This window comes from Vanessa cardui, chromosome 13, assembly GCF_905220365.1.
Source record: "Vanessa cardui chromosome 13, ilVanCard2.1, whole genome shotgun sequence".
Classification (NCBI taxonomy): Eukaryota; Metazoa; Arthropoda; class Insecta; order Lepidoptera; family Nymphalidae; genus Vanessa; species Vanessa cardui.
Window position 1 is genome coordinate 2,026,805 of NC_061135.1, and position 27,404 is coordinate 2,054,208.

A 27,404-nucleotide genomic window follows, 5' to 3' on the forward strand; every position below is an offset into this window, starting at 1 on the left:
CGACTTTTAGTACGAATTCGTTCATGTTCGCCTACAAATTTCCACCAGCGTCCTTTCTGATCATTTTATTTCGATTGATTTTCAATAATTTCCTTCTTTTTTTAAAAAAGCTAAGAAAACGATTATGTTTTTAAAATAATCTGCAGGCCAAGTTTCATAATGATTTTTTTAGTTTTTAAGGCATTTTTGAGGAAAAAATTCTAAAAATAATTGAAAAAAATTCATTTTCCGTCTGGCATTTTTAAATTTGGACCGATAATTATTGTTTAAATATTGACAAATATCCAGTGTTTAATCGTTTTTATAAAACAAAAGAAAAAAATTGATTTTAAATGATTTTTTTTTAAATAAATTTTTGAAGTTGCATTTTTGACAAATTTTACAAAAAGCTAAAAAACGTGAAAACTCAAAATTATGGTGACTTTTGGATTATGCATATGGGGGTTAAAATTAATGCAAATAGTCACCCCTATCACCTCTTAACGGATATACGTCGAGTTACCAATAACCCTGCATATGAGTAACAACATACAATAAAATGAAATCATAACAAAATCTGTCATATGTATGGAAATTCCTCAAAATTTTTTTGAATAAACGCGCAAAGTTTCGGGGAAGACCCACAGTTTATAGAATAAATAAACATTATTTTTTCAGGTATTTATTATCGATTCACAAATTTGACGTAAATGGGCTCGGTGGTTCTCAGCACGAGGTCTGCATTGATGGTGGGTCGGGCGCCCTTCTGTGTCGGCTCTAGTTTGAAATTCCGGATGATTTCACTGATCACGCTCTTCATTTCCATTTTTGCGAATCGTTGACCTGAAGGATAATCAAATTGTAATTAACTTAAACAAAACGTAATACATCATCATTCAACTAAACTAATCCACTGATTTTCACGTAAGTAAGATATGTAAGCACACAAAAATAATAAAATATAAATTAAATATATATCAAAGGCGCAGACATATTTGTGGAAACACAAACAGTAAAAAAGAAAATAAATGATATTTTTTATTTTATTCATAAAATTTGCTAAACAAAGCAATACCGTAAGTACATAGTTGTATCTATTAGCTTACTTTTCGACCTACAGTAAGTCGTAGTAAAGACTGTATACGACTGTATGTAAGACTTATTTCTACCCTAATTCCTAAACATTTTTTTAAACATTCTTACTAAAATAAATAATATACACACATATACATACTACGAGGACAAATGTAATAAAATTTAGTAAAAATTAAAATTTTTAACAAAAGAAGCTTAAATCTATTTAGGAACTACAAAATAAATCTTTCAAATTCTGGAATATGTAAATATTGTTTGAATATGTAAATTTATTTTATATGAAACAAGAACTACAAGAATGCATTGATAATTTGAAGGTCAAGCGTTCCCGTTCCAGACTAATCGTAAAGACTAGTGTGCGCGCAAAATCATGTTGAAAATTTAGGGCATATTTAAATATGTATGATTGAGAAGTTTTTTTTTCTAATGTTGTTTCAAATTTACAAAATAAAAAGTATTTGATTCACAAATATGAAACAATTATTTTATCCCTGCGTATTTCAGTCGATAATAAGACACAAACTCTTCGTAATTTACATAATCATATCTGTATCACCAAATATCAAATTGGAAGAGAACAATAACAGAAAAAGACAGAATACTTCATTATTATATTCAAATAGACTAACCGATGCAATTCCTGGGCCCAGCACTGAAAGGCACATACGAAAACGGATGTCTCTTTTCGCCGTTGAGGAACCTCTCTGGTTTGAAGGCCTTCGGCTCAGGATACAAGTCTTCTCTCTGCTGCATGTAGAAAATATGAACGAGGACTTCATTTCCCTTTGTTACTTTAGTATCTCCTGAAACGAGAAAAAATATATGTATAATATAAAACAATATAATAGAAACGATGGTAGTATTCAGTTATCGACGATTCAAAAACGCTTCATTGTGAAGTTTACTTGAATAGAATTGATTTGATTTATCGATTAATCTGAGATGGAATGAGGAAAGGAGCGGACTGGACGATCGTTACCTAACAAAAAAGGCCTTTTAATTTACTTGAGTACGATCAAATCATTTGGAGGATTTGCAAAGACATGCATTTTCAAACGGCGAGACGATGGAACAGTCTGATGACTAAGACTTCTAATAGGGCTAGTAGGTTAGCATGTGACATGCCTTAAATATCTATTATTTTATTTCTTCAACTGTTGGATTCAGGCAAAGGTAAAGGTTAGAGTAAGAAAAGACTAATAGTGATTAACATTTAAATTATAACTAAACAGCGTTAGGCGCCATTACGAATTGATTGGAGAATTATTTTTAGTCTCCTTTTTCAACATTACAACAAAAACAATAACGACTTAGGACTTAAATTGTTTTCTCTACGACTAACATTTTTATGGTATCAAAATAAAAATACAACTGAATATTCGAAAGAGCGCATTTTTTTCTTTTCCCGGGACGAAGCACAACCTCACGAAAATATGGCCAATAGAACTATTTAGTTGATAGTAGATAGTAGGGTTTTGGGCAAATCCATTTTGGTAAGTACTACCCAATTATCAGATATGATACCGCCAAACAACAATACTTATTATTGTTGCGTTTATGTTTGTGGGGTGAGTAAAACAGTGTAACCACTGGCACAAGGGACGTAACTTCTCTCCTAAGGTAAGTGACGCAAAGTTACCTGAGACAAGATCTTCATATAGAATTTAAAAATGGAATTTGACAGTGCACAGCTGTATCTTATACCTTAAAATATAACTGTCTCTAATTTTTTTTAAATATTGAAACATAACCATAAAAATGATATAAAGACTATTTTTGCCGAGTTATATTTTTTAATGATTCAGACTACTGTTTGAGTGTGTGATTATTATGTGTATATGTAATCTCCATCTTATTACATTTAAACTAGTTCTTTATTAAGTATATAGAATTATCTTTAACCCCAAGTAATAGTAGAGGCCGTTGTTCGTCTGTAGGTTTATTACAGTCAATTACTTTATAATACAATGCTTGTGGTTTAAAGACTAAGCCGCTTACACTTTGGTGACGAAACAAAGAAGGTCGAGGTTTATATCGCTTAAAAAATTATCTCTATTTGAATAATTAAAATTCAAAATATACTCCTATTTAATTTATACGATGGCATGTGTCATAAATTCATATTATACAAATTATTCCCAGAATTGAAAAGTTATAATATTAATCGTAACAATTTATCAATTTCGACGAATTTGATGAAAGCATGTTATTTTAACAAATGTATACAAAACAATTCAATATTTAGTCGATTGACATAATTAGGTTACAACAATACTGCAGCTATCGAAATAACTAATTCTATTATTTACGCATATTTTAATTCACATTCGCATTTTATTGCTTTGTACGTTTCAATTAACTAATATGACTAGTAACTGGACCACTTGATGATAGACCAACGGACCATAGACTTTGTGTGAATAAAACATTCCCTTCCTGCCTTGGAATCTTAGATGTTATTACCTTATGCCTGTAACTATACTGGCTTACTTGTCGTTATCTTGTAGTGGTAGTGTCGTGATTTTTTTAAATATACTCCTATAATTTTAATTGAAAATAAAATATTCAATACGGCTTTGATTTTTAAATACGTTTTTAATTGAAATCACATTTATTAGTATGATTATTGATTCGGTTATCGACACCGTATTGTGGGACTCACGTCACTTCCTCTCGTGGCGTGGTGTGGCGAGCTGGTACTGCCTGGCACGAGAAAAACAAAAGCCGGTGGATTTTGAACGGGCAGGGGAGAAGAAAGCTACATTCGTGGATGGGCGGTAAAAGGATATAATTATATACAATAAGCGGATAAATAATATATGAATCGATTGGTAAATTAATATAGTGGCATAAATTAATGTTATGTGAGTAGTTTTATTACAGTAGGATATGTAGGTGGTGAATATGGGTGGATAGATAGTACCCCAACACGGCCCTATCACAAAATTATTTATTTTATTATTACTATTACAAATACTAACATACTAATATACTTTTGTAATCATTTCAATGAATAATTATTTACGTTAATCCTGTAAAATGTCAAGTCATTCAATTAATCAAACAGATTTATGAAGTCCGTTTATTAAAAAAATGTAGATATTAACAGATAAATATTAAGCGAACGCAATGTTCCAGACGTAACGATAATAATTGACGATAACATCTTATTTACACGTCGGATTTAATTTATAAAATAAGGTGTGACGTCAACATTATCATTTTATCACAATATAATTAAGACATATGTACGTACAATATACTTAAAACACATACAAATACTTATAAAAAATTGAAAAAGGCAGGATGTTTTTTATCCATTTTATATTAATAGCTAAATATGCCCCCGACTTCAACGTGTTTGATTTTAACAAAAACAATATTGTTCAGTTCGCAAAGTTTTACTATAACTAATTCTGTATTTGGCAGATTTTGAAAAATTAAGTCGTTTGTGGGAAGCACCTGACGTAACAGCAGAGTGGTGGCTTAACGAGAGCTGCGTGCGGTACTGTACAATATTTTGTCATTGCAGCGTGACTTTAATATTATTTAAACCAGCCTTATCTAACAATCAAAGTCCTGTCGAAATCGGTCCAGCCGTTCGAGAGTTTAGCCGTAACAAACAGGCAGACAAATATTGTAAAATAATGTTATTATGGTATATGTACCCTTTCTTTTTCTTTCTCGCTGGAAAAACGCATTACGCGCTTCCCCCACGTGATGGAAAGTGGGGGGTGTATGGGACTCCCCGGAGCCCTGAACGCCGAGTGCGCCCAAGCACACCGGGTTTACCCACTAAAAAAAACAGCGGTAACCTCTCCATCTTTCGGCGGGCGCCACGGGATCGCTTACGCATGGGACCGTGACGATGGTATATGTACCCATGATATACACACATATTACATATAGTAAAATAACCGCTATTTTCATATTATAATAACAACGCTTTATTATACGTAAACGTTTCGCAGGTCTAAGATAGACCCAATCGAAACCAATCCATAATAGGAGATCGTAAGGAAATAATAAAACAACTATAATTAAATACTATATCCACAAAATTCATATAATCGAGATGTTTTGACGTTCAATCCATAAAATCTAATGACACGAAGTATACGCATATTATTCGATACAAGATTTTATAGATGATAAAAAAGCGTGGAGTTAATACCTGTTGACTTCCAAGCAGGATACATTAATTTAAATAATTGTATTCAATTAACATGACTTTGTATTTTTTAAATGTTAAAAAAGAGTAACTACTGAGTTTTTTGCCGGTTCTTCTCGGTAGAATCTACTTTCCGAACCGGTGGTAACTTCACTTAATTGTAAAATGACGATTCAAAAGTGCTTGTAGTAAATCCTACTTGAATAAAGTTTATTTTGATTTTGATACGGGTGCGTTAATTGATATTCCAAATAATAATTTCGGGAAACTGGAAATGGTAATAAATACACAATCCAAAATAAATTATGAATAAATAATAAAACGTATTTGTTTAGTTTATTTATTTTAACCGAACGAAGCCGAGTTTTCATCTGTTTACATAAAATTCTATAGAGCAGGAAACGCGTAGATTTCTCGGAATATTTACTCAAGATCATTTGAATGATTAGAATAGCATTCAAATGCGTCGGGAGAAACTTGAGAGTCCCTAACAAAGAGGTTTACATGCGATTGTTAATGGTTTTAACCGGTAACCGGACCTATCGTCGCCACTTATTTGGCAAGTGAAACGAACATGATGTTTCAGTCCATTTTCATTCATTAGTACAATAAATTCCCTGGATCATTGACGTAGATTTTAAGACATATTAGACCCTGAAGGTACCCTGACATTCGGATTCCTACTGAAATGATTTTCTATTCAAACTTTTAATTGACGCATTTTACCTTAGGCTATAAAATATATAAAATCAAAAAAACATTGATAAATAAGCCATATCAACACAAGATTTTTTGGCTGGTTCGTTTTTTGCCCAAAGGATCAGAATTGCGATTCAACGGGGAAATGCCGCTAGCATTCTTGCCACCATTCCACGCGGTCAAGATTTATATATAGTAACTAATTTTAGTACATATTGGTATAGGTATATATTTAAGCATTTAATGTTATTAATTCTTATGTTAATAAACTATATAGTTTGATGATCAAAAAACACAAGATTACACTAATGATATAATATATTTAACATATACGGGAAAAGAATAAGTATAGCTTCTCGCCAGTTCTCGGTAGAGTCTCCTTTTCCAACCGGTGCCAGGTTTACATTAAATTCAAAACTAACATGTAACGCAACGATTCAAAAGTGCTTTTATAAGCATTGAATAAATAAGGTTTTAATTGAAAAACAATTGCAAACTTTACAATATACAACTCAAGAAAAAAAATACTAACAACATGTTATGATACACGTCTTAATATTATGTATAGGGTGACTGAAAATGATAAAAGAATGAAAAAAAGTAACTGCTGATAAATATAAAAATATCGATCATTGCGTTTCTTAAGCAATGATATAGTAGGGCTTTGTGCAAGCCCGTCTGGGTATGTACCACCCACTCACAAGTTATTCTACCGCCAAATAACAGTACTCAGTATTGTTGAGTACCGGTTTGAATAGAGAGTGAGCCAGTGTAACTACAGCCACAAGGGACATAACATCTTAGTTCCCAAGGTTGTTGGCACATTGACGATGTAAGGACTAGTTAATATTTCTAACCACTTAACATCCGGTGGCCCATATACTCGTCCGCCAATCTATACCATAAAAAAAATTATTTATTGGTAAAAATAAACAATAGTGCGTATCAGCTATTTAATGTTACTTTTAGAGAAATATCTTAAAAAATACTCACGATTCATTAATTTCAGTTAAATTGAATTATTAGGTGTTTCGAGCGTCAAATTTCAGAAACTATCAACGCTAAAAGCAATTTCGTATTTTAAAATTCGCACGTTTTAAAAAAAGAACCTAATATTTTTCATCAGTTTATTGATGAAATTGATTCATGATCGACGCGTACACGCGAAACAATAAACAACGGACATTTTTTACTTTTATACCGAGTCATGTAATATTGTACAAAGAACGTAGTTACGGAATTTTATTCAACAAATAACGCAATGAAAACCATCCAAATGTAAGCAATCTTGGTATTTTTTTAATACAAGGTAGTACGTCTTATATAAAAGCAAGACCCAATAACGCATTTCACTAGAAATGCCACGAATTTATTTAACCTCCACGCTAAACTAAGTACAGTTTTCGTTGAGAATGCGGTTCCTAGAGTCAGATCAATATTGTTGACGTAACGTGATGGAAACAACAGTCTTTCCGAATCGTATAAATAGTAAAACTGAAACGTAAATGAAAACACATGAACACATAATAAATAAGTTATTAAAGAATAATAATTATGTGACGTTGTCTAGAATGATTCCGACCACGGCGTGCAATCACAAGGCAGTCGCGCACATGTATGTGCGCAAACATCCCTCACTCTTATAATCCCATGGAGCGGTAAACCAGACAACCGAAATGAGGACCTGGACCAACGCGATTTCCTTGGCACAGAAAGTACACACTTCCAATTTCCAGAAACCTAGTTGTTAATGTCAATTTTCCAACCACTCACAACCCAATTTTTCAACATTAAACCCAACCACTTTTATGTCAGACTTAGGGGTTTGATCACGAGAGAACAAGGCGAATCAATGAATAATATAGTAAAGTAGCAAAGTAACAGCCTGTAAATTTATCACTGCTGGGCTAAGGCCTCCTGTCCCACTAAGGAGAGGATTTGGAACATATTCCACCACGCTGTTCCAATGCGGGTTGGTGGAATGCACATGTGACAGAATTTCGATGAAATTAGACAGATGCAGGTTTCCTCACGATGTTTTACTTCACCATCGAGCATGAGAAGAATTATAAACACAATTAAGCACATATATATAGTAGTGCTTGTCTGGGTTTGAACCCGCAATCAACGGTTAAGATGCACGCGTTCTATCCATAGGCCACCTCAGCTCTTGAATAATAATAATAATTAATCAATAATTAAACATAATGCATAACTCACCCAACATGAAATCCTCGACGATTTCTCTGCCAATGAAAGGAACGCTGGGGTAGAGGCGTAATATTTCCTTAATAACGGCATCAAGGTACTTCATTTCGTTTAACTCAGACGCGTTCGGAGATCGGTCGGAATCGCCCAGTATGGCTTTGCATTCATCGAAAATAGACTCCTATAAGATAAAAATATTTATGATAAAAAAAGAAGAAAGGAATGTTTTTTTTTAGGACATTTCCAGTTTACACAATTATAGTAAAACATATTCGAATAATTATTTTGATGAAATATGCCCCATTTTGACGTTTCGCGTGAAAACTATTCATTGACTTTTGATTTTCACGAAAATCTGTAGACATATTCTGTAATTCCAGAAAACCGAAACTCACCGAAAAACGCGCACGTGAAATATCAGGATATGATATGACTGACTATAATAATAATATGTTTTGAACACACGTATGAAAATGAAGCATCACCGTAAATCTGATTAGAGCTAAGCGAATCCTTACAGAATCGCACTGCAGAAATTTGTTCTGGTTTTACATATAAATAAAACTTATGTTTTAAGTGGAATCATATTAAATGTACGTTTATTTGTTTTTAAGTCTTCTTGGTTGCTGGAAAATGTAGATTATGTTATTCGTAAATCCTACTAGAAGCATAACATCCATATTTCTGTGTAAGAAGCCGTAAGAAATGCAAGCTCAATTATTTTCATACTTCAAACGTAAATCAAAACGAAGTTTATTTGTCCAATGTAACAATACGTACAAGTCGTAAATAATGAAAATCCTGTTTTGAAAAACGATAAACAAATTAAAATAAAATTATAAGTAAGAGTAAATTTTAATATGAACATTCTTATGTATTCGATTTAAAAACGTTTTTGATCTCAGTTTGTTGTTATAAAACTTACACTCGCATTGTATTTGAATTAGGAATTACATTAAAAAAAACATAATTCCAGGTCTTACGACTATGTGTCTAAATTATCTGTATATATTATATTGAAGTAGTGCACTACACTAATATTATTACTATTAGCTAATGAAAAAAACAAAATTACCATTAGCTAATAGGTTCATAAACTATGTATGTATTTAAATATTTAAAAATGATATATTGTTATTACATGTTTATTTTATGTACATTAATATTGTAGTATTTAATAAATATTACCATATAATATCACAACCCGTCACCACGCAGGGTACCATTGAAAATCAACTGAATGGTACACCCTTTAAGACACGTTAATTATCATTGTTTTGTTTTATTGTTGTTTGTTTAGATAAAGTTAGTCAGTAGTTATAATTAGTTAATATGTTTCTTGTTGTTTTCTCTTTTTTAATTTTTTTATACTTTTAAATTAAATAGCAACCAATATCTTTTCCAGTAGCGCTTATTCTGTTCCCCTGTGTACACGCTTTTTAATCTTAGCTCTGCTTGTTAATTGAATTTGCGATGTATCCTACAAAGTGTTTAGTTAATTTTTATGTAAGCTCTCATACAAATGACATGCGATATAGTTTTGCGAAATGAATTATATTAAATATGAAGGATCGCAGAAAAATAGTGTTCCAGCATATTGCATTTTCCAGATACCGTTCTGTGGTATCTATCTGGTGGGGTGGTGGTATTCATCATAAGTTCTAACATCAAACAGAAATAACCTGGTATCGTTAGGGACTGGTTTGAAAAGTGAGTAAGCCAGTGTAATTACAGACACAAGGGTTTGACATCTAATCAATTTTGATGGCACATAACATACGTAAGGAAAGGAAAGTCGGAATACCGACATCGGACTTCAAAAAAATTATAATTGACGGCGTGAGAATTCGGTTTAAGAAATATTCATATTTTTTATTAAATCGAAGAAAATCGATTATTTATAATCCAAAAAAAATATTAAATATATATTGTAAAAATCCACACTCGCGCGCTTGACGCGGCATAAAAAACAAAAAAAAATGTTAATTTAAAATTCTATTTCTAAGTGTTTCTTCCAGTTGCAGTGTCTATCTATTTCTTTCCGCTTTCAAAAAGCCATGACCTATCAAATGGACGCAAGTAGAAGAAAGACCATTTATGACTTAATGGTGTTTTTTACATTCTTCCAACTACATCTGATGACAATGCAGAACCTCATGGATTTTCTTCGTATTCAGGGTCGTTTTGTTCACCAAACCCAAAGATGTCAGGAAATAATGCGTAAATCCCATTTTGTTTTACAATTTTCCGTGATTTTCTTTCCGTGTCCGTATAATATTTTATCTGTATTGTTTATACGGGGTATTTCAATATTAAAAGAAAACAATTCGATGTAAAAATATAAGCGTCGCTTATGCTCTTTTATTGAGTTATTTTTAAAAAATCATTTAAGCGATGGAACCGATGGAACCGAAAAGTTTTGTTTGATTGCCCGAAATTTAAAAATATATTTTACTTGTAAAGCTTTTCATGTCCGGGAAAGATGGGTGTACGGTGTACGGTTTATTTATGCTCGGAAAGATGCATAATAGGTATTATTCAAGACTTATAGTCCAGCTTCAAAGATACTTGATATTCAAACAAACGTAACATTACCAAATATATAAGGTATTGTTTCTTTTACTACATACGTCAGTTTACTAATGTGATTAAATATAGAACACTGATTGGCCAAAAAATTAAGCTATCCATGACGCAAACAATAACGGTCCTTAACAAAATATTCGACCAATGGCCATTCATCTAAAATCGTTTCAAAGTGTAGGCTCGTAACGATCAAGTGATTATGGGACGATAACTGCACATAGGAATCCGTTATAGTGTCATTTTGAAGAGTTCCATCCGTAGATGTACTGAGGATTCTCAATTACGATTTATTAATTTTTTATGAATAATTTTAGAGGGTAGAAAAATTACTACTACTACTGGTTACTGGCCACCTATAGAGCGGTGCTATGCTTTCAAAGAAAAACAAATGTAGTGCACACAGTGGTCAGTTTACAATCCCATTAAATCAAAATAAATCCTGCCTTCGAAGTTTGTAAAATGTCTGTTGATTAAGAGCATTTTTGCGTGCTCGCCTCACTTGTCTAAATTAAAACATTATTTTTGCATAATTGTTAATTAATTGTTGAAATTTTATTGAACAATGGATTAATAAGAGTTGTGTGTATCACTCTCCAAAATAATTAATTCACTTTTTTCTTTATTTACAAAAATGTTAAATAAAGTTTAAACAATACTCCCGATTCCAACGTTTTCAGAAGAGAGCCTTAAATTTCCCGCCAATGTTTTGTTTTTTTCCTAATGTTGCCCACTTAAAAAACTGTAATGACATCGTAATATAACTGAACCAAACACTAAACCAATTTACATTTAACTTAAAGTAGAAGATGCAGAACGTTTAGAGAAGATAAAATCTTATACAATATACATCAGACAACTTGAGCCGGTGGTTTTTCTTGTTCTACTTAATGCTTACAGCATAATAGTCCGGTCAAATTAGACCAAAAACTAAGAGTAAAGTTACATAAATTCCCACCAAGCTGAAAATCGGTAAGATTATTTAAAATGTAATTAAAAACAAAATTTGAAAGTTCCCCATCTTTCCCCTGAAAGGAAAAAAAATTATTCAAGGTCAAAAACTTTGTACTTGTTTTTTACTTTTGGTGTTTTTAACAAAACATGCATATCTATACTTATCTAAGGAGGTAGTTTTTTTAGGAGCTCCGTACATAGAAAGTAGAAAGCGAATGCTGTTAGTAATAATTTCTTGTCGAGTAGGATTACTATTTTTAAAAACTTCAGCACATTCAATTAAATTTTGTTTCTTAAATATTTTGAAAACTGTTATTTTACCCCTCCTGTAAAATGAAGATGTCGTATCACAGCCAGTTATTGCGTGTAAAAATAGTACATGATTTTGACACTTGGCAAAATTAAATAAACTTGATTGAAATATGACCGATAGAAAAATATTTTAACATATATTACAACTATATAGATGTTTATATACGTGGCGTACTAATGCATATTAAGATGATTACAACTTTTGCAACTTTTTGAATCGTTATATCTCAAAAACGGTGGCTCGTACAAAAAAAGTATAAATACATTTTTTGTAGATAATTTTATGATCTACAATTTTTGTCTGAAGTATTTTTATGATAAAACTTACCATTTTGCTGAAAATCGCGAAAAACTCATTTTTTTGATCTTTGACCTTGAATATATTTTTTTCCTTTCAGGGGAAAGATGGGGAACTTTCAAATTTTGTTTTTAATGACTTTTTAAACAATCTTACCGATTTTCAGCTTGGTGGGAATTTATGTAACTTCAAATGTCTAAATTGACCGGACTAATAAATAAATAATTCAAACAGTGAGTTAAAAGCATTAAAAATATTTTGGAGATAGTCAGACAGTTTACCTTACCTGTACATCTGGATGATCTGCTAGAAGCATCAATCCAAACGTTAATGCCGTTGCTGTAGTGTCGTGACCCTGTAAAAGATATATTTATCATCATCATTGTTTATCATCAAGACAAAACTTAACCCATTACAAATTAATTCGATACAAGAAGACAATGCTTTATATTCTAATCATAAACATTAATGATGTAATCTAAGAAAATCTGTAAATAAGCGCTTCAATTGAAATTAATGTTACGTTCCCTTGAGCCCTAATTATATCATCAATGGATGATTTTCAACGCTAAGATATTTATAGTCGTTCTATAAGCGTGACAATATTTATTGTACCAAAAATATAATAATAAGAAAAAAATATCAAATGCATCACGTCGTGTTAAGTGCAGGACTAACTAATTAATATTTCTCTTGGTTTCATCTACTTGGAATTATCTTTATTATATTTTCGTATAGAATTTACATTTACATTACTTTACCTACGTATATTTTCTAAAATGCTTATAAAAATTTATATTTGGAAAAATAGCCGACAAAGTGAAATTGAAAACAAAAGTCGGATTGCAAATATAAATAAATGCTCATTGGTTTTCGCATATCATGAAGTTACACGAACCATGCCAAGAATAATAGTCTAGAAGTATTTCTTGTAAATAAACAATAACATTAATAAATATTAATATTGGACAACATCACATCCATTACTCTGATCACAGCAACTTTGGTTGCTGATGCACTTGGGTTATGGAAATCAGAAGTAACGATGGTTCTTCAAACACCCAGACATAAGACAACATAGAAAACTAATGAACTTTTTCTACATCGACTCGGCCGGAAATCGAAGCTGGGATCTCGGAATGCCGTACCCATGAGAACCGGTGTATACAGTATTCGACCACGAAGGTCGACAAACATTGTTATTGTTTGAGCCTGTCTAAATCTCTAACTACTGTCCGAGGTTAAGGTAAGTGTCAGCTCTAGTACATCTTCAAAGAATATAATTGTAATGTTAATTAGCCAATATATTATATTATGATGTAATTATTTAATACTATGTAATATATACACTAATAACTTTTTAAATTCATGAGTTATAACTGGCCATAGTCACATAATGACTTTAATTATGTAACTATGGCAACGGAAAAATAAAGAGGAGGAGACTGGACATTCTTTGGTGGAATATATATTTTTTTAATGTTGAAATGTGAATAATAAAATTTTAATAACAAAAATAATCGAATTTACTTGGAGATAATCTTAGATCCTTTTATAATGAAACTAACATAACTATAGTTTTGTCCATGACATGGTCATACGTACTAGGTACATACCTCGAACATAAAAGTATTGACCTCTTCTCTGATACCCTCTAAGTCAATCTCATTCCTGATTCTAGCTTCCAATAGTAAATCTAACAACGCACATCGGCGATTAGCTTTTTCATTAAAACCTTCCCCACGGCTTTCATAAGACATGCTCCTCTCCTTTATAACACTATCGGCAAATGAATGAACATTTTCCAAACATTTGGCAAACTTTTTGCCTATTGGATGCAAACTGAATATGAAATCGTTATGAAGCCAAATCGTTACAAGCCGTTGCATTACAAGTTTCCCAATCTCCAATATGGCATCCTTGTATTTCAATTTAGCTTCAGATTTGTCTGAATCAAGTCGGACTCCCATTGCCGTTTCTAAAATAAAATTATTATACACTTCAAACTATCTTCTATGAACAATTTTATTAACTACATAAGGTTTCGTTATTGGCTCTCACAATTAATTAACAAAAATGTTTATAAAGGAAAGATATGTATGTATAATGTACATACGACTAAAAAAAAGTAAATTTCGATCCAAATCACCTTAGAACCATTTACAAATCATAGAAAATAAATTTAGGATTTTTTTATGGTATAGGTTGGCGGACGAGCATATGGGCCACCTGATGGTAAGTGGTCACCATCACCCATATACAATGGCGCTGTAAGAAATATTAACTATTCCTTACATCGTCAATGTGCCACCAACCTTGGGAACTAAGGCACAAGGGACATAACTAATGTTATGTCACTTGTGCCTGTAGTTATACTGGCTCACTCACCCTTCGAACCGGAACACAACAATATTTATATTTGGTAATATTTATGCAAGAATTGATAATTTATCGCTAAAAATAGAATCTATTTATTGGTTTCATAAGAGGTACAAAATAATACACAGCTTGAAAATAAAGGACACTATTAATATAACTAATACATTTGCACGTAAAGCCGTTTGGTTAGATAAGCAGGCTTAAGTATTGTGTAGACACAATGTAATTAGCTGAACAATGCTAAATACTTATTTCGATCGTCAAATCAATTGGCACAAAGAGAGAAAGATAGAGAATAATGTACAACTATCACCGTAATACGTTCAGTTGGTTTACTTGATTTGGAGAAGAGCAAAATATTTCTCAAGTATCTGAGTTTCCGATCTCAAAGGATGTCAAAGATTTTATATAAAAGTTCGGAACGAATTTTTAAATCTGATTCGTTTCGTGACTAAAAGTTTTGAAATAAGCTTTCAATTTTATTTTTCGCTTCGAAACAAAATTAAATTAAATAGAAAATCTGTCTATTAGAAAAATAAATGAAAATATGTTCAAATACTTTAAAATATCGTAAATGAGATAGAAGTAAATTAATAAAATAATTAAGTGTAAATAAATAAGTAATTATTATGATTTTGTTTAGAGTGTTTTATAATTAAAACAAGTATCAAATCAAATCATTTTACAGTATTAAATCAAAAGTCTTACCACAGTGAAATAAAACTAGTTATAACGGATTTGAATCGCGTATATTAATTATTTTTAACATCCCGGCGTTTCGAGCACTTTACAGCGTTCGTGGTCACGGGTAGGAAGTACTCGAAACGTCAGGATGTTAAAAATAATTAATATACGCGATTAAAATCCGTTATAACTAGTTTTATTTCAATGTGTAATAATCGCGAAAATTTAAGACAACATTAACTTACCACAGATAGTGTATAGTGTGAAGTCGCTAATCAACGGGCTTACATCCACAACATCAGCACCTTCACTGACCTGCTGCTTCAAAACTTTAACCAAGTTCCTACTCTGTTCCTCGAAGACTTCCATAAAGCATTGTAAAATATCGAAGTGGAAAGTGGGTGTCAAAATTTTTCTACGTTTATTCCATTTAGCACCTAAAATGTTAAAAATAAGTAACTCTAAAACTGAACCGTAACCGATGATTACGCACTACTGAATTTTCATTTGATTACAAATTAATCAAATGAAAATGAAAGTTTAATTCATCTCGTTCTCTGTGATGACAGAAAACAGCATAACCAGCATTCCGCACATGGAAATCTTGCACATGTGCATTTAGCGAACTGCATTAGAACGATATAGCAAAAAAACCTTATCCTCAACAGAAAAAGGAGACCTTAGCTTATCATTGGAATTTTAACGTAACAAAATTTTCACATTCTGTAACACTGCTTAGCAAACAATATATTCCAGAGTTTGTTTAAGAGCCCTTTGAATACCAAAACAAATCAGTTGTGTACTTATTACAAAATATACAATACAAAATTTCGAAAAATAATTTTCAGTTATATTGTACTTTTCACAGAACATTTTTTGCTGCATAAAATAATCAGGTGCTAATTTAGTCTTGATATAGAACAAAGGTGGTCTGACTTAGGAGTGTGCATTTATTACAGGCTAACTAACAGTGCATTGGATTATTATAATCTGCCTGCGGAGAACTAAAGCTAGCGAAACGTACGGCTTATAATGCTCTCAGATTGACGGTGGTATTAGATGCCTTCGCATGCAAATAAATGCTTAAATAAATGTTTGCGTAGATACGAGTATGGAAACTCAGTTGACCTAAACCATCTTTGGAGGCCTTTGGAATTATATTCGTAGTAATAAGTAAGTATAGTACGACACAACTTAGATGTCGCATCGGCAAAATTCGTAAAACCGATTACATCCGAATTGAGTACGCTATCCCAAATTATCAATATTTATTTCTCATCCGAATCTGATGCAATGATCTTTGCACAAACGTAATAACTTGTAATATCATATGACCTAATATATTCTTCAATTTGACGCGTGGATTGACATGCATTTGCTTTCTCTAACGCGTGAATTTATAGCGACGAATAGCGTCGAATGGCGTGATAGGGAGCTATTTCTATTGGTTGTGTAAATCGGCAGTAATCGGTTTTATTTTCATTCCATTGCAATTTACGATTCTACATCTAATGTGTGTCCTACTATATGTAGTTTTGTTTTATTAGTAAAAAGTAACTTATAAAAAACAAAACTACAAACTATGATTCTGCAAATGCAAGTTTGTTCTGAGCATAATATATAAACAAAATTATTGAGCTACATTGAACATTTTGGATCTTTCTCATGAATAACTGTCCTTTTTGAAAAACATAGCAATAACGCTTAAATATTTTTGGGCATTTTTTGACAATAATAACACTAGTAAAATAAAAAAAATAACTAATTATGATTTTTATGACATTTTCTATAGGATATAATGAGTTATCGATTTTATTGTATGTTTTTAAATACATAAACAAACGAAGTATTAGAACATAACCCATTTATACCATAGGTTTTTGAAAGTCACTGGATCGATTACGCCTTTTAGACTATTGTTGCACGTACTCCAAATCCACAATGCCTTTCAGCCATCCATTTCATTGTTAACTCTTTGAATAGACCTGTCGTGTATACAGTCACGTATGGCCACTCACACATTTATCACAAGTTAGTTCTCATCAGCCTACGCTTTATTTTAAACTTCGAACGAAAACCCCACGATATGAAACAAAATGTTGATAGACGTTCGAAAGAGCGCTTTTAAAAGCTCCGTTGATATTTCACTGTCATCTCCCTAATCTATGGCTCCAGAATTTTGTGCTAATTTTTGACGAAGCATCACAAAGTGCCTTTCAATATTGTTTTATCTATAACTGAGTGAACACACTGTTTTTCTCTTTACTATTTTTTTGGTATAAGTGGCAATGGCAATTTTTAATAAGTTCTATCCGTTGGTATGTGATTGTTACCTCATAGCCATTAATGCAAGAAATATTAAAAACATTCAATATCGCCAAACACCAACCTTAGTTACCAAAAAATGTTGTCCCTTTTGTCCGTAATCGCACTAACTCACTGACCAGTGACCATTTAAAACAAGACAGCACAGTAACCGATAATAGAATAAATAGGCGTTACTTCCATAGATGATCTTTCTCAAAACTCCACCAAATAAATTGTTAATGTTTCAATAACAAGCAATCTAGAGACGCAAATAGATTATTTAATCGTTCTTCAGATCCCGTCCCGTCAAAACATACTTTGCTTTGAGTAATAATAGGACCATTCAAGTAATTCTTTGAAATCAAGCACCACTTGTATTACATATATATTATATATAAATAAATGTACCTACTTCATCAGAAGAATACATTTTTAATGAAGTTACGCTTACAAATACTTTATGGGATACTAGTACTACGAATATGTCGGAATTTCTGAAGAAAATGTCCCGTAGAAAATCCCTTTTTAGAAGATCCTTAGAAAGAACATTGGTTGGTTATATTAAAATTTTCATCACATTTCCATACGACACGTGCAGGTTATCTTACGATGTTTTCCCACTTCTCACCTCATTGAGATGAATAATTAACAAAAACCAAACATAATAATACTAAATATTGGACAACATCACATACATTACTCTCACCCAATGTAAGTAGTTAAGCTTGTGTTATGGAAAATCAGAAGTAACGACGGTACCACAAACACCCAGACCCACGACATACAAAACTTTTTCTATGTCGAATCAGCCGGGAATCGAACCCGAGACCTCGGAGTGGCGTATTCATGTAAAACGGTGTACACCCTGCTCGAACACGGAGATCGTCGTGAGTAACATATGAGTATTAAATGATTACTTTTACTTTGTACGCGTAATCTTCGGTTATCATTACTGTATCTTGAGCCGTTTTGATTTAGTAATCAAGTGCAAGCAATGCTCTTATAGATACAATACTATCACTATTATCAATATTTTATTTACCTGTGCTAAGTAATAAGCCAGTGCCGAGCCAGGGTTCAATGAACGTATACGGCTTATTCTTTTTTATATTCTTAGAATGTGTCAGGACAGTCTGCAAAAAAAAGCAAAAATTTTACATTTTTAGATCTTATGTCAAATGCTAAGGTTAAATATATCGACGAGTTAATAAAAAACAAAGCCTATATTTAGCGGTTTGTTACTCGAAACACAAGTTTTTTCGGAAACGTGCAAATAACGTGTCTTCATTTTAAATTCACGAACAAATGTGTTCTGTAGAAGGTCTTAAAGTGTTATTTTACCAAGGTTATTGCAATTTAATAATCCTTTACTACCTCTTATATTAAATTTCAAACCCGTTCCAATATATTAAAATCTAATAACTCCAATATTGCTCGATTTCTTTAATACCGCTTCGGATTACTTACTAGTAATTTTAATAAATAAATGTACTTGTAAATGAATCCTTGAAGGAGTTGATTTTGATTTTGTTTTCAAAGTCAATGATATGTGCTGTTCGACCAGGGCGGTTATCAAACCATATAAGCCAACTGAATTGATAATATTATTGGTGTGTACAATGTATATGAAAAAATTGCAAGGTCATTTCGAGAGACGGTATACTGCCGAGTATACCGGAAACTATTTCGACGGAAAAATCCAATAAAGTTTTACCATGGGATTCGAACCCATAACATTAGAATCTGGTTCCTTATATCCCTGCCACTAAAACAGCGAGGCGAAAATATATTCAGAGACAAAACATTTTATAAAATAGCATCATTAAGCTAGCGGGCAATTGGGTCGTAATGGTAAGTGGTTACTACTACTCACAAACATAACAACCGTATGAAATTTTAACCATTTCTATCTAAACGTAACACCAATCTTAGGAACTGACATGTTATATCCCTTGTGCCTTTACACCAGCACACTCACCCTTCAAACTGGAAGGCAACATTTTTAATTAAAACTTAGTAGAATATTTGATGAGTGAGTAACAGGCGAACATTTCACAGTCTCACACACAATTCATTCAATATTTTTCGCAAACACTTCTGTAGTCGAGCACTACATTGCTTTCTACATTTAAAAAACAGAAGGTACTAATTAATCGACAATAGCTTTCTAGAGTGGAGACCGCGTCTCGGCAAACGTAGTGACGATTTACGCAAGGCGGCAGGCAGGAGCTGGATGCGAGTAGCCGGAGAAAGACCACAGTAGCGTGCACTTGGAGAGGCCTATTTCCAGCAGTGGATGAGTACGGGCTGATGATGATGATGATGACTAATTAATCGATCTTTAGATCAAAAATAAAACAATGTGTACATACCTCGATGTCTTCAACATTGTAAACATGGAGTATGTATCGATTTAATACTTTGATAACAAATCGATTACCATACTTTATCCTAAACTCCAATAATTTGTCGAACATCTCACCTTGAACAAAAGTTAAAAGGTATTAAGAGGATCGAGTGTCCTAATTCTGTTTTGACTAATTTGTAAACAATGTAAGTAAGACAAAGGCCTTTTTAATAATGATTAAGTCCCAACTGATTTCTCAAAATAAGACTGTTCAACCGTAAAAGACATATTTCAGTGCACAAGTGGCTGCAAAACAATTGTACAATGCATATACATATGTCTACAAATATAATTGTTTTAGCTAGTATTCACATCTTCTGACATTTAATCCTGTTTGTGAGTTTCTAATTTGTTCGGTCACTTAGAATAACCCATTCTAACTTTGAAAATATCCTTCAAATGACTTTATACTTGCTAACGTAATATAATTACTTAATTGGTGATTGTGTATCTGTGTGCTGCACTTTTAAGGTTGTGTATTGTCAGTATTAGAACTGTCTCAAATAGATTTATTTTTCTTTGAAGTAACCAGAGTCAATACGGAAAATACATTCGTTTTATTAGGAAATCCCTTCAACACGTCTTGACATAAGTATAATTTTGTGTACTAGAAATGACCATTCATATGTTGTGAACAAAATCGATAAATGAAAGAAAAATTCGTTTTGGTTTGGAATATTGAAAAATTTTACACACAGGTTTTTGTTTTTACTTATTTCAACGTGTCTTACCAACATGTACCCTTTTTGCAGATTCTAATCGCATCCGCATGGATCTAATAATATAATAATAATAAGTTTACAATTTTTTTTAATGATACATTATTAAAATTTAGATAAAATAAAACAAACACGTGAAAGTATCGATAAAATATCTCAAGAAATAAGAAAGTTATGTTATAAGACTTTGAAGTTGCGGTTGTAGAATAATTTTCGAATTGATCCGTACTAAAATACGTAAATTTTAATAATCTCTTTCTAAGTCATTTATTGATGAATTTCAAAAATTCCTTCGGTGATGAATTAATTTTAATCTATATTTTAATACTATTACGTTGAATATAATATTTAAAACTTTATGAAACTTCTTCATTGGGTTGCAGAATATTTTTTTAATGCTTGTAAAACAGCTGTTCTTAGTGCTTTCACTGTTGTGGTCACAGAATTTCTCGGAAATACAGTTTTTTTAAACTGACTTAGACACGATCGGATTAAGATCCTAGCTGCGTGCTGGCCAATTCATAGTCCATGGGTTCCAAAACGATTAGGAATTAACGCCAGAAATTTGGAAATACAATTACGAAACTTTCTAAGAAATAATTATTTCTAATTCAATTATTGAATTTGCTAGCTAATAAAGAGTGAAATTTCGAAACAGAGTACGCGTAGGTTGTACATAAACTAAGGCATGACTAATACAAGATTAAACAAATATCAGTGCCATGAGTGAATTGATCTCGTACAGACAGGTTGGAATTTCATTAAATAAGAAATTTTGACAGAAACGTAAGGTGTAATGAAGGTGTAGTGGATAGCAGATGCTAGTAGTGGAGGCTCTACGCCAACAGAAGCGTGGAGTCCCTAATCATTATCTAATGAATTAATTCGATTTTTTTAATTCAATCAGTAAGCTTTGTTGATTGCCCGCCCCTAAATCCGGTCCTGATAAGTGTAATTTAAATTTTAACGCCTAAAACCGACCTATTAAATATATATTTGGCTTATATTTGAACAACCCGTCTATACGAAGTGAGTGTGATAATTTAAACAAAATAGTGAATTGCTTAATTGAAAATGGATGTCTCCAGAAGGTTCAACTGTGGGCAGCCGAGAGTAGACTTCTGGTGGTTTGCGTACCATCGAATATTAGGCACAATATTATTAACGGTACTTAAACTACAAATGTCGTTGAACAAGAGCAGTGATTGTAGGCAATGAGTGGATGGGTGGCACCAACCAGGCCAAACAGGCACAAAGCCAACCATGTCTTTTATATGCAGAGTTTCCAATGCCTACTCACCTAATTCCCCAAAAATCCAAGCGAAATTCCTCAAATTCGAGGAAAAAAATGACTATCGTGTCTATGTCTAGTCCTTTACTATACACAAACTAAGGGTGTCCTATACTGAAAAAATATTTGCTAAAATGTTATATAAAAATCGACCATAATTTAAATTTGAAATAAACCTAGTTTTAACGGATTTAAATCGACCAGTCTACCCGTGACCACGAACGCTGTAAAGTGCTCGAAACGTTGGGATGATAAAAATAATTAATATACGCGATTTAAATCCGTTATAACTAGTTTTATTTCAATGTGTAATAATCGCGAAAATCTAAGACAACCTTACAGAATTTAAATTTTCGTAGTAACAAAACATCGGCTCGCCTCGTTTTCCCCGCAGTGACAATCCCCGATCGACTTGCGATTCCCCGCATTTTGGGGAATTTCCCACACATTGGCAACGCTGTTTATATGCTATCCGCTGGCTTATTATGCGAGTTTGCACGAATCTTAAAAAAAAATTCTCATTTATATTTAGGTTTTTTAATGGAATCTTTACATAAATCACTTGTGCAATAACGCTGAGCACAATATATTATTGGATTCAATATTCCGTAACCATGAATAGTACTAGAAAACTTTGTTATATTTTAACTGAAGCACTATGAATCGCGAGTTTTCGCCTATCAATTCGAAAGGACTAACTTAATTTTACTCATGAAATATTAACTACTTACGATAAAACATACATAATGATAAACTAACTGCAGCAATGAGTCCATTATTTCATCGGAAACATTAAAATTTTATCGTAGAATTGAACAATACATTCAACGACAACGATTATTATATTCTAAAGTGACTGTCACTCCTGACAATGGTATGTGTTTACCATCTGAACAAGCCTCAATAATCCGCATTTAATAGCCGCCTTTCTACTTAGGGCTAGTGTGCAAAACCAGTTAATTGGTTTAGCTACTTGAATTAAAGTGCATTGTTGAGCACGGTATATGGGAAATGTATTTACAGCATAAATTCTGAATTAAGCAGGTGTTCTCAACATAGAGATCTATTTCGAAGACAGTTATGAATATTCGCACAGCTATAAATATTTAGTAAATTTACTAGTAAAAGACAAAACGATCACACTTGGGACTTGTGGTTACTTAATTAGTATAACATTTTAAATCTATATTAGTGTTATAAAATATTAGGCACGCACCACTGAATATTCATGTGCTTAATTTGTGTTTATAAATTAATCTCGTGTTCGGCGGTGTGGGAAAACATCGTGAGGAAAACTGCATGTGTCTAAATTCATAGAAATTCTGCCAAATTTGTATTCCATCAACCCGCATTGGAACAACGTGGTGGAGTATGTTCCAAAACTTTATCCTCAAAGGGACAAAAGGCCTTAGCCCAGCAGTGGGAAATTACAGGCTGTTGGTGTTATAAAATCGTAGAATGTATTTTGTTTATAAAACAAACAACAAACAAATTAAACAGGTTGTTTGTAATTTCCAGAACTAATGATCCCATTGTAAAAATATAGTCATTGGTATAAAGCTACATTATTCTCATTACTATAGGGTATGCACCAGCGCACAGTCGGAGCAGGTTACTAGTATAAAATAAAGACAGGTTTGATATTTAGCCGACTTCAAAAAAGGAAGAGGTTACAAATTTTTTTTCATGAATATATGAATTACATTTGGTAGGATAACAACTTATATGATCCAAGCATGGAAGAAAAGCTTTATAATTTAGTTGGTTTGTAGGAAAACAAAAACTCGATTATACAAACAACCTAACTCCGTCTTGCCTATAAATACAAGAGCTTACACCTAGCAAAAATCGATAGAATATTTGTCAATTTACGACTAGATGAGAAACTATTAGCAAAGTGCTAATATAATGCCAATAAAATGCCGAAATTTGAAATAAGATGACGCTGGCATTCTTGTCAACATCCTTTTTTGTACCTTTTTTTGTAATCAAACCATTATTAATAATAATAAAACTATTTAGCCAATTATAGGAATACAAGTATACTAGCACATTGATAAAGTATATATGTAGTATATGTGCACCAAGCGTAACATTTAACCTTGCATAAACAAGTTTCATATTACATTAAGTATTTTATTCATTGGTGCAGTCATTGGCAACTATATCAAATCTGTATATAAGTAAATTTAAATATACATTCATTAGTCCTTCACTTGATCTTATATATTATAGAATTATAAATGTTATTTTAAATAAATACTGTTTTTGTTACACACATGCATGCATAAAATATAATACAAAAAAATCCTTACTACATTTATTCCACATATTTATGTACTCGTTTATTTTCATATTCTTAAAATATTTACACATAAAACGAAAAAAATATAATAAGTGTAACGAGCAATGATTGGGAAGTCACTGGCCACTATGAAACAAGGAGTCTTAAGGGTAAAGGGCCTCGTTGATGTAAATATGCATCATGTATTATAACAAAATATTTGTATGATTTTTTTTTCAAATTAATATTTTGTTAATATTAAAATAAATGAAAAACAACAAACTGTAAATTGCTGTAGGTTAGGAACATATTCACATGTAGCAGAATTTCGTTGAAATTAGACAAAGATGTTTTCCTTCACCGCCGATCTCGAGATGAATAATAAACACAAATTAAGCACATGAATATTCAGTGGTGCTCGCCTGGATTTGAAACAATCATCGGTTAAGATGCACGTGTTCTAACCACTGGGCCATCTCGGCTTCATTTATAATAATTTAATGAAAAAACAATAGATACGTCTCAAGAACTCTTATTCGATTAAATATTTAGATTAAGTAGTGTGTAGTAGTAGCATATTCCTAAGACAGGAAGATTAAAGATGATTAAACAACTTTGGGCTAACATTGACATGAACTCATTGAGGTTTAATTTAAACTATGGATTCGTGATAATCGTAAAGTCGTTTTGAATTGCGGCGAAGTTGCTATCGAAACTTTGGACGTCTTTGTGGATATAAGTAGGCAATGAAATAGTTTAATAGAATTAATATTTCATAATATTTTTGATAGGGTATACTGCTTATCCAAAATATAGTACAGAATGTCTTTATTAAGTTTACAGCTTTTTGTCATTAGACGATACAAGCCACTATGTCCTGCATTTAAAATCTGTAATAGATTCGAAAATATTGAGAAATCGCGAAGAGGCCGTAACAGTTATTATAGGAAAGTGATAAATATATTTATATGATGCCTAATGAAAACAGAATGCTATGGTGTTACTACTTTGATATACTACTTTGATATCTTTTTGACCACAGTTAGCATTGAACAAATAATATTCGATCACATCACATCGACTTTTAGTTTTTTAAAAGTTACGGGGTCTTGAACGCCCAGTACGGCAGGAATAATATAATATAAAAAAATATGTCACTGCCAAGGTATTAATCCTTCAATTGATCTTGACCTTCTAATAGATACTATTAATACGTATCTTATATTTCTGGTTGGATTTGAATTACATGTCATTAAAAGGCAAACAAAAAAAATAATGATTCGTAACAGAATGAAACTTAGCTCGTATTTTAAGAGATGACTGATGTGTTTGTCTTTGTGTGTGAATTTGGTAAAATTAAACTTACCTAATACCTAAACACAAATGCTTGTGTTTATACGTATTCTTGTGGCATTGTTAGCTCGTGACGGTTTCACGTCTAACCTCGTGTACCGTCAACATAATATTAGTGTCGTATAATGAGGTGATTATTCGCTAGAGTATACAATATAATTTCATACCAAACTTTCAAGCATCCTGATATTATAAACGCGAATGTTAGTTTATTTATTTATTTGTTTATTATGCTTTTATGTCTCAACTATTTTACTCGCAAAATTTTACATACACGTAATAGGGTGCCATCAATACACGTAATACGTCCGATTATTATTATTCAAATTTATTAAACAAAATATTTATATTAGAAACGTACTTAAAAGATAAACCTAGTTTTATTTGACGCTCTAAAGGATCCTAACTAGACGAAATCACGAAACAAACCGAAGATAAATTTGTGTAATAATTATTAAAAAAACAAAATACCCGACTGCACACTAAAAAAAGAGTAAAACTTTGCGTTGACGCAGAATTAACATGTTCCCGTGGGAATTTTGAGAAAAAACGTATCCTATATTAATTACTCCCGTGATTGAAATGAATCTAATGATACCGCATACATATTTTTTTAAAGGGAAATTTAGAAAAAATATTATTATGTCTTTATCCCGTGGGACTTTTAGGATAAAATGTATCCTATGACACTCCCGTAATCAAGACAAATCTAACGATACCTCATACATCAAAATCCATCAAGCCGTTTAGGCTACAGGAGGTCACAAAGGAAAAGACATACATACATACTTACATACACTCGAAAAACATAACCCTCCTTCTTTGGCAGTCGGGTAAAAATACTATTAAATTAAAATTATATTGAAACTAAGATAGTCACAGTAGTCAGGGTCAGGTAATGAAGAGTATATAGTATAAATGATGACTATTACCTGCCTTCTCCTCACAGAAACTAGCGAATATTATTTGAATATTTATACTGTAATATAAAATATTTCCTTTTTCCTTTTGCTTGAAAAATATTTGTTACGCACACAGACAAACCAAAAAGATCATAGTATCGTAATCTCCATTTAAAATACGTTTAAATTTTAAAGGTATTTAAGTAAGATTTCCCTGTAAAAATGTCAAATATTAAACGATGCAATGATGAATTAAGATTGACTTACTTTGAGATAATCCCAAAAACGAAAGCGCACTCCCAATCAATGGCCATTTCGGCGGCCCGGGAAGGCGATCCAGGTCATTTTCTTCTGCCTTAAGAACTTTCCACAGTACATAACAAACTAAAATAGCCAAGGCTATCTGCCAGAGCATTTTAAGTTCTATTTCATGTAAACACAGCACACTTTGCTTTAAAATATGACGTGCTCATTACAGGACATCTGGAAAAAATCTAAGATTAATTCAACGAAGTGAGTATTAGCAGACTATTAACATACAATTCATACAAACAAATATTTACAATATTCACGATTATTATGGCCGTTTTTTTCATATCGATTGTAGCTTCAACAACTGATGATGTTGATGGAAAACCTTATCCTGTGTGAGTTATTCGTGTTAAAATACTTATTTATTCATTTAAAGACACACGATAATCTAAAACAAGAGTTATGACGAGGCGAGGTCACCATGCACACAATCGCTGACGCAGGTGACGGAGCGTGAACTAAGCCAT

At 32.1% G+C, this 27,404-nt stretch overlaps 1 protein-coding gene across 2 annotated transcripts; it reads right to left on the reverse strand.

Annotated features, from left to right (window-relative positions):
• Positions 1-645: 645 nt before the first annotated feature.
• Positions 646-27,404, reverse strand: LOC124534644 (cytochrome P450 4C1-like). Of its 2 annotated transcripts, XM_047110599.1 has the most exons (10): positions 27,189-27,404; positions 26,893-27,108; positions 20,042-20,151; positions 18,712-18,802; positions 15,608-15,799; positions 13,916-14,277; positions 12,586-12,654; positions 8,165-8,333; positions 1,704-1,877; positions 646-822 (listed from the first exon to the last, which is right to left on the reverse strand). In XM_047110599.1, the coding sequence occupies exons 2-10, from the start codon at positions 27,038-27,040 to the stop codon at positions 665-667; spliced, it is 1,473 nt and encodes a 490-aa protein (XP_046966555.1). In that variant the 5' UTR covers positions 27,041-27,108; positions 27,189-27,404; the 3' UTR covers positions 646-664. The 2 variants fall into 2 exon arrangements, with proteins under 2 accessions (XP_046966555.1, XP_046966556.1); XM_047110600.1 differs by lacking the exons at positions 26,893-27,108; positions 27,189-27,404 and adding an exon at positions 24,402-24,518.

Excerpts from the sequence above, each read along its gene's own strand:
- LOC124534644 (XM_047110599.1), bottom strand. The coding sequence starts at position 27,040 with ATGCTCTGGCAGATAGCCTTGGCTATTTTAGTTTGTTATGTACTGTGG. Across the intron at positions 14,278-15,607 it reads CACACTATACACTATCTGTG|AAACGGCAATGGGAGTCCGA; the intron begins GTAAGTTAATGT and ends ATTTTATTTTAG. Across the intron at positions 12,655-13,915 it reads TCAATACTTTTATGTTCGAG|GGTCACGACACTACAGCAAC; the intron begins GTATGTACCTAG and ends TATCTTTTACAG.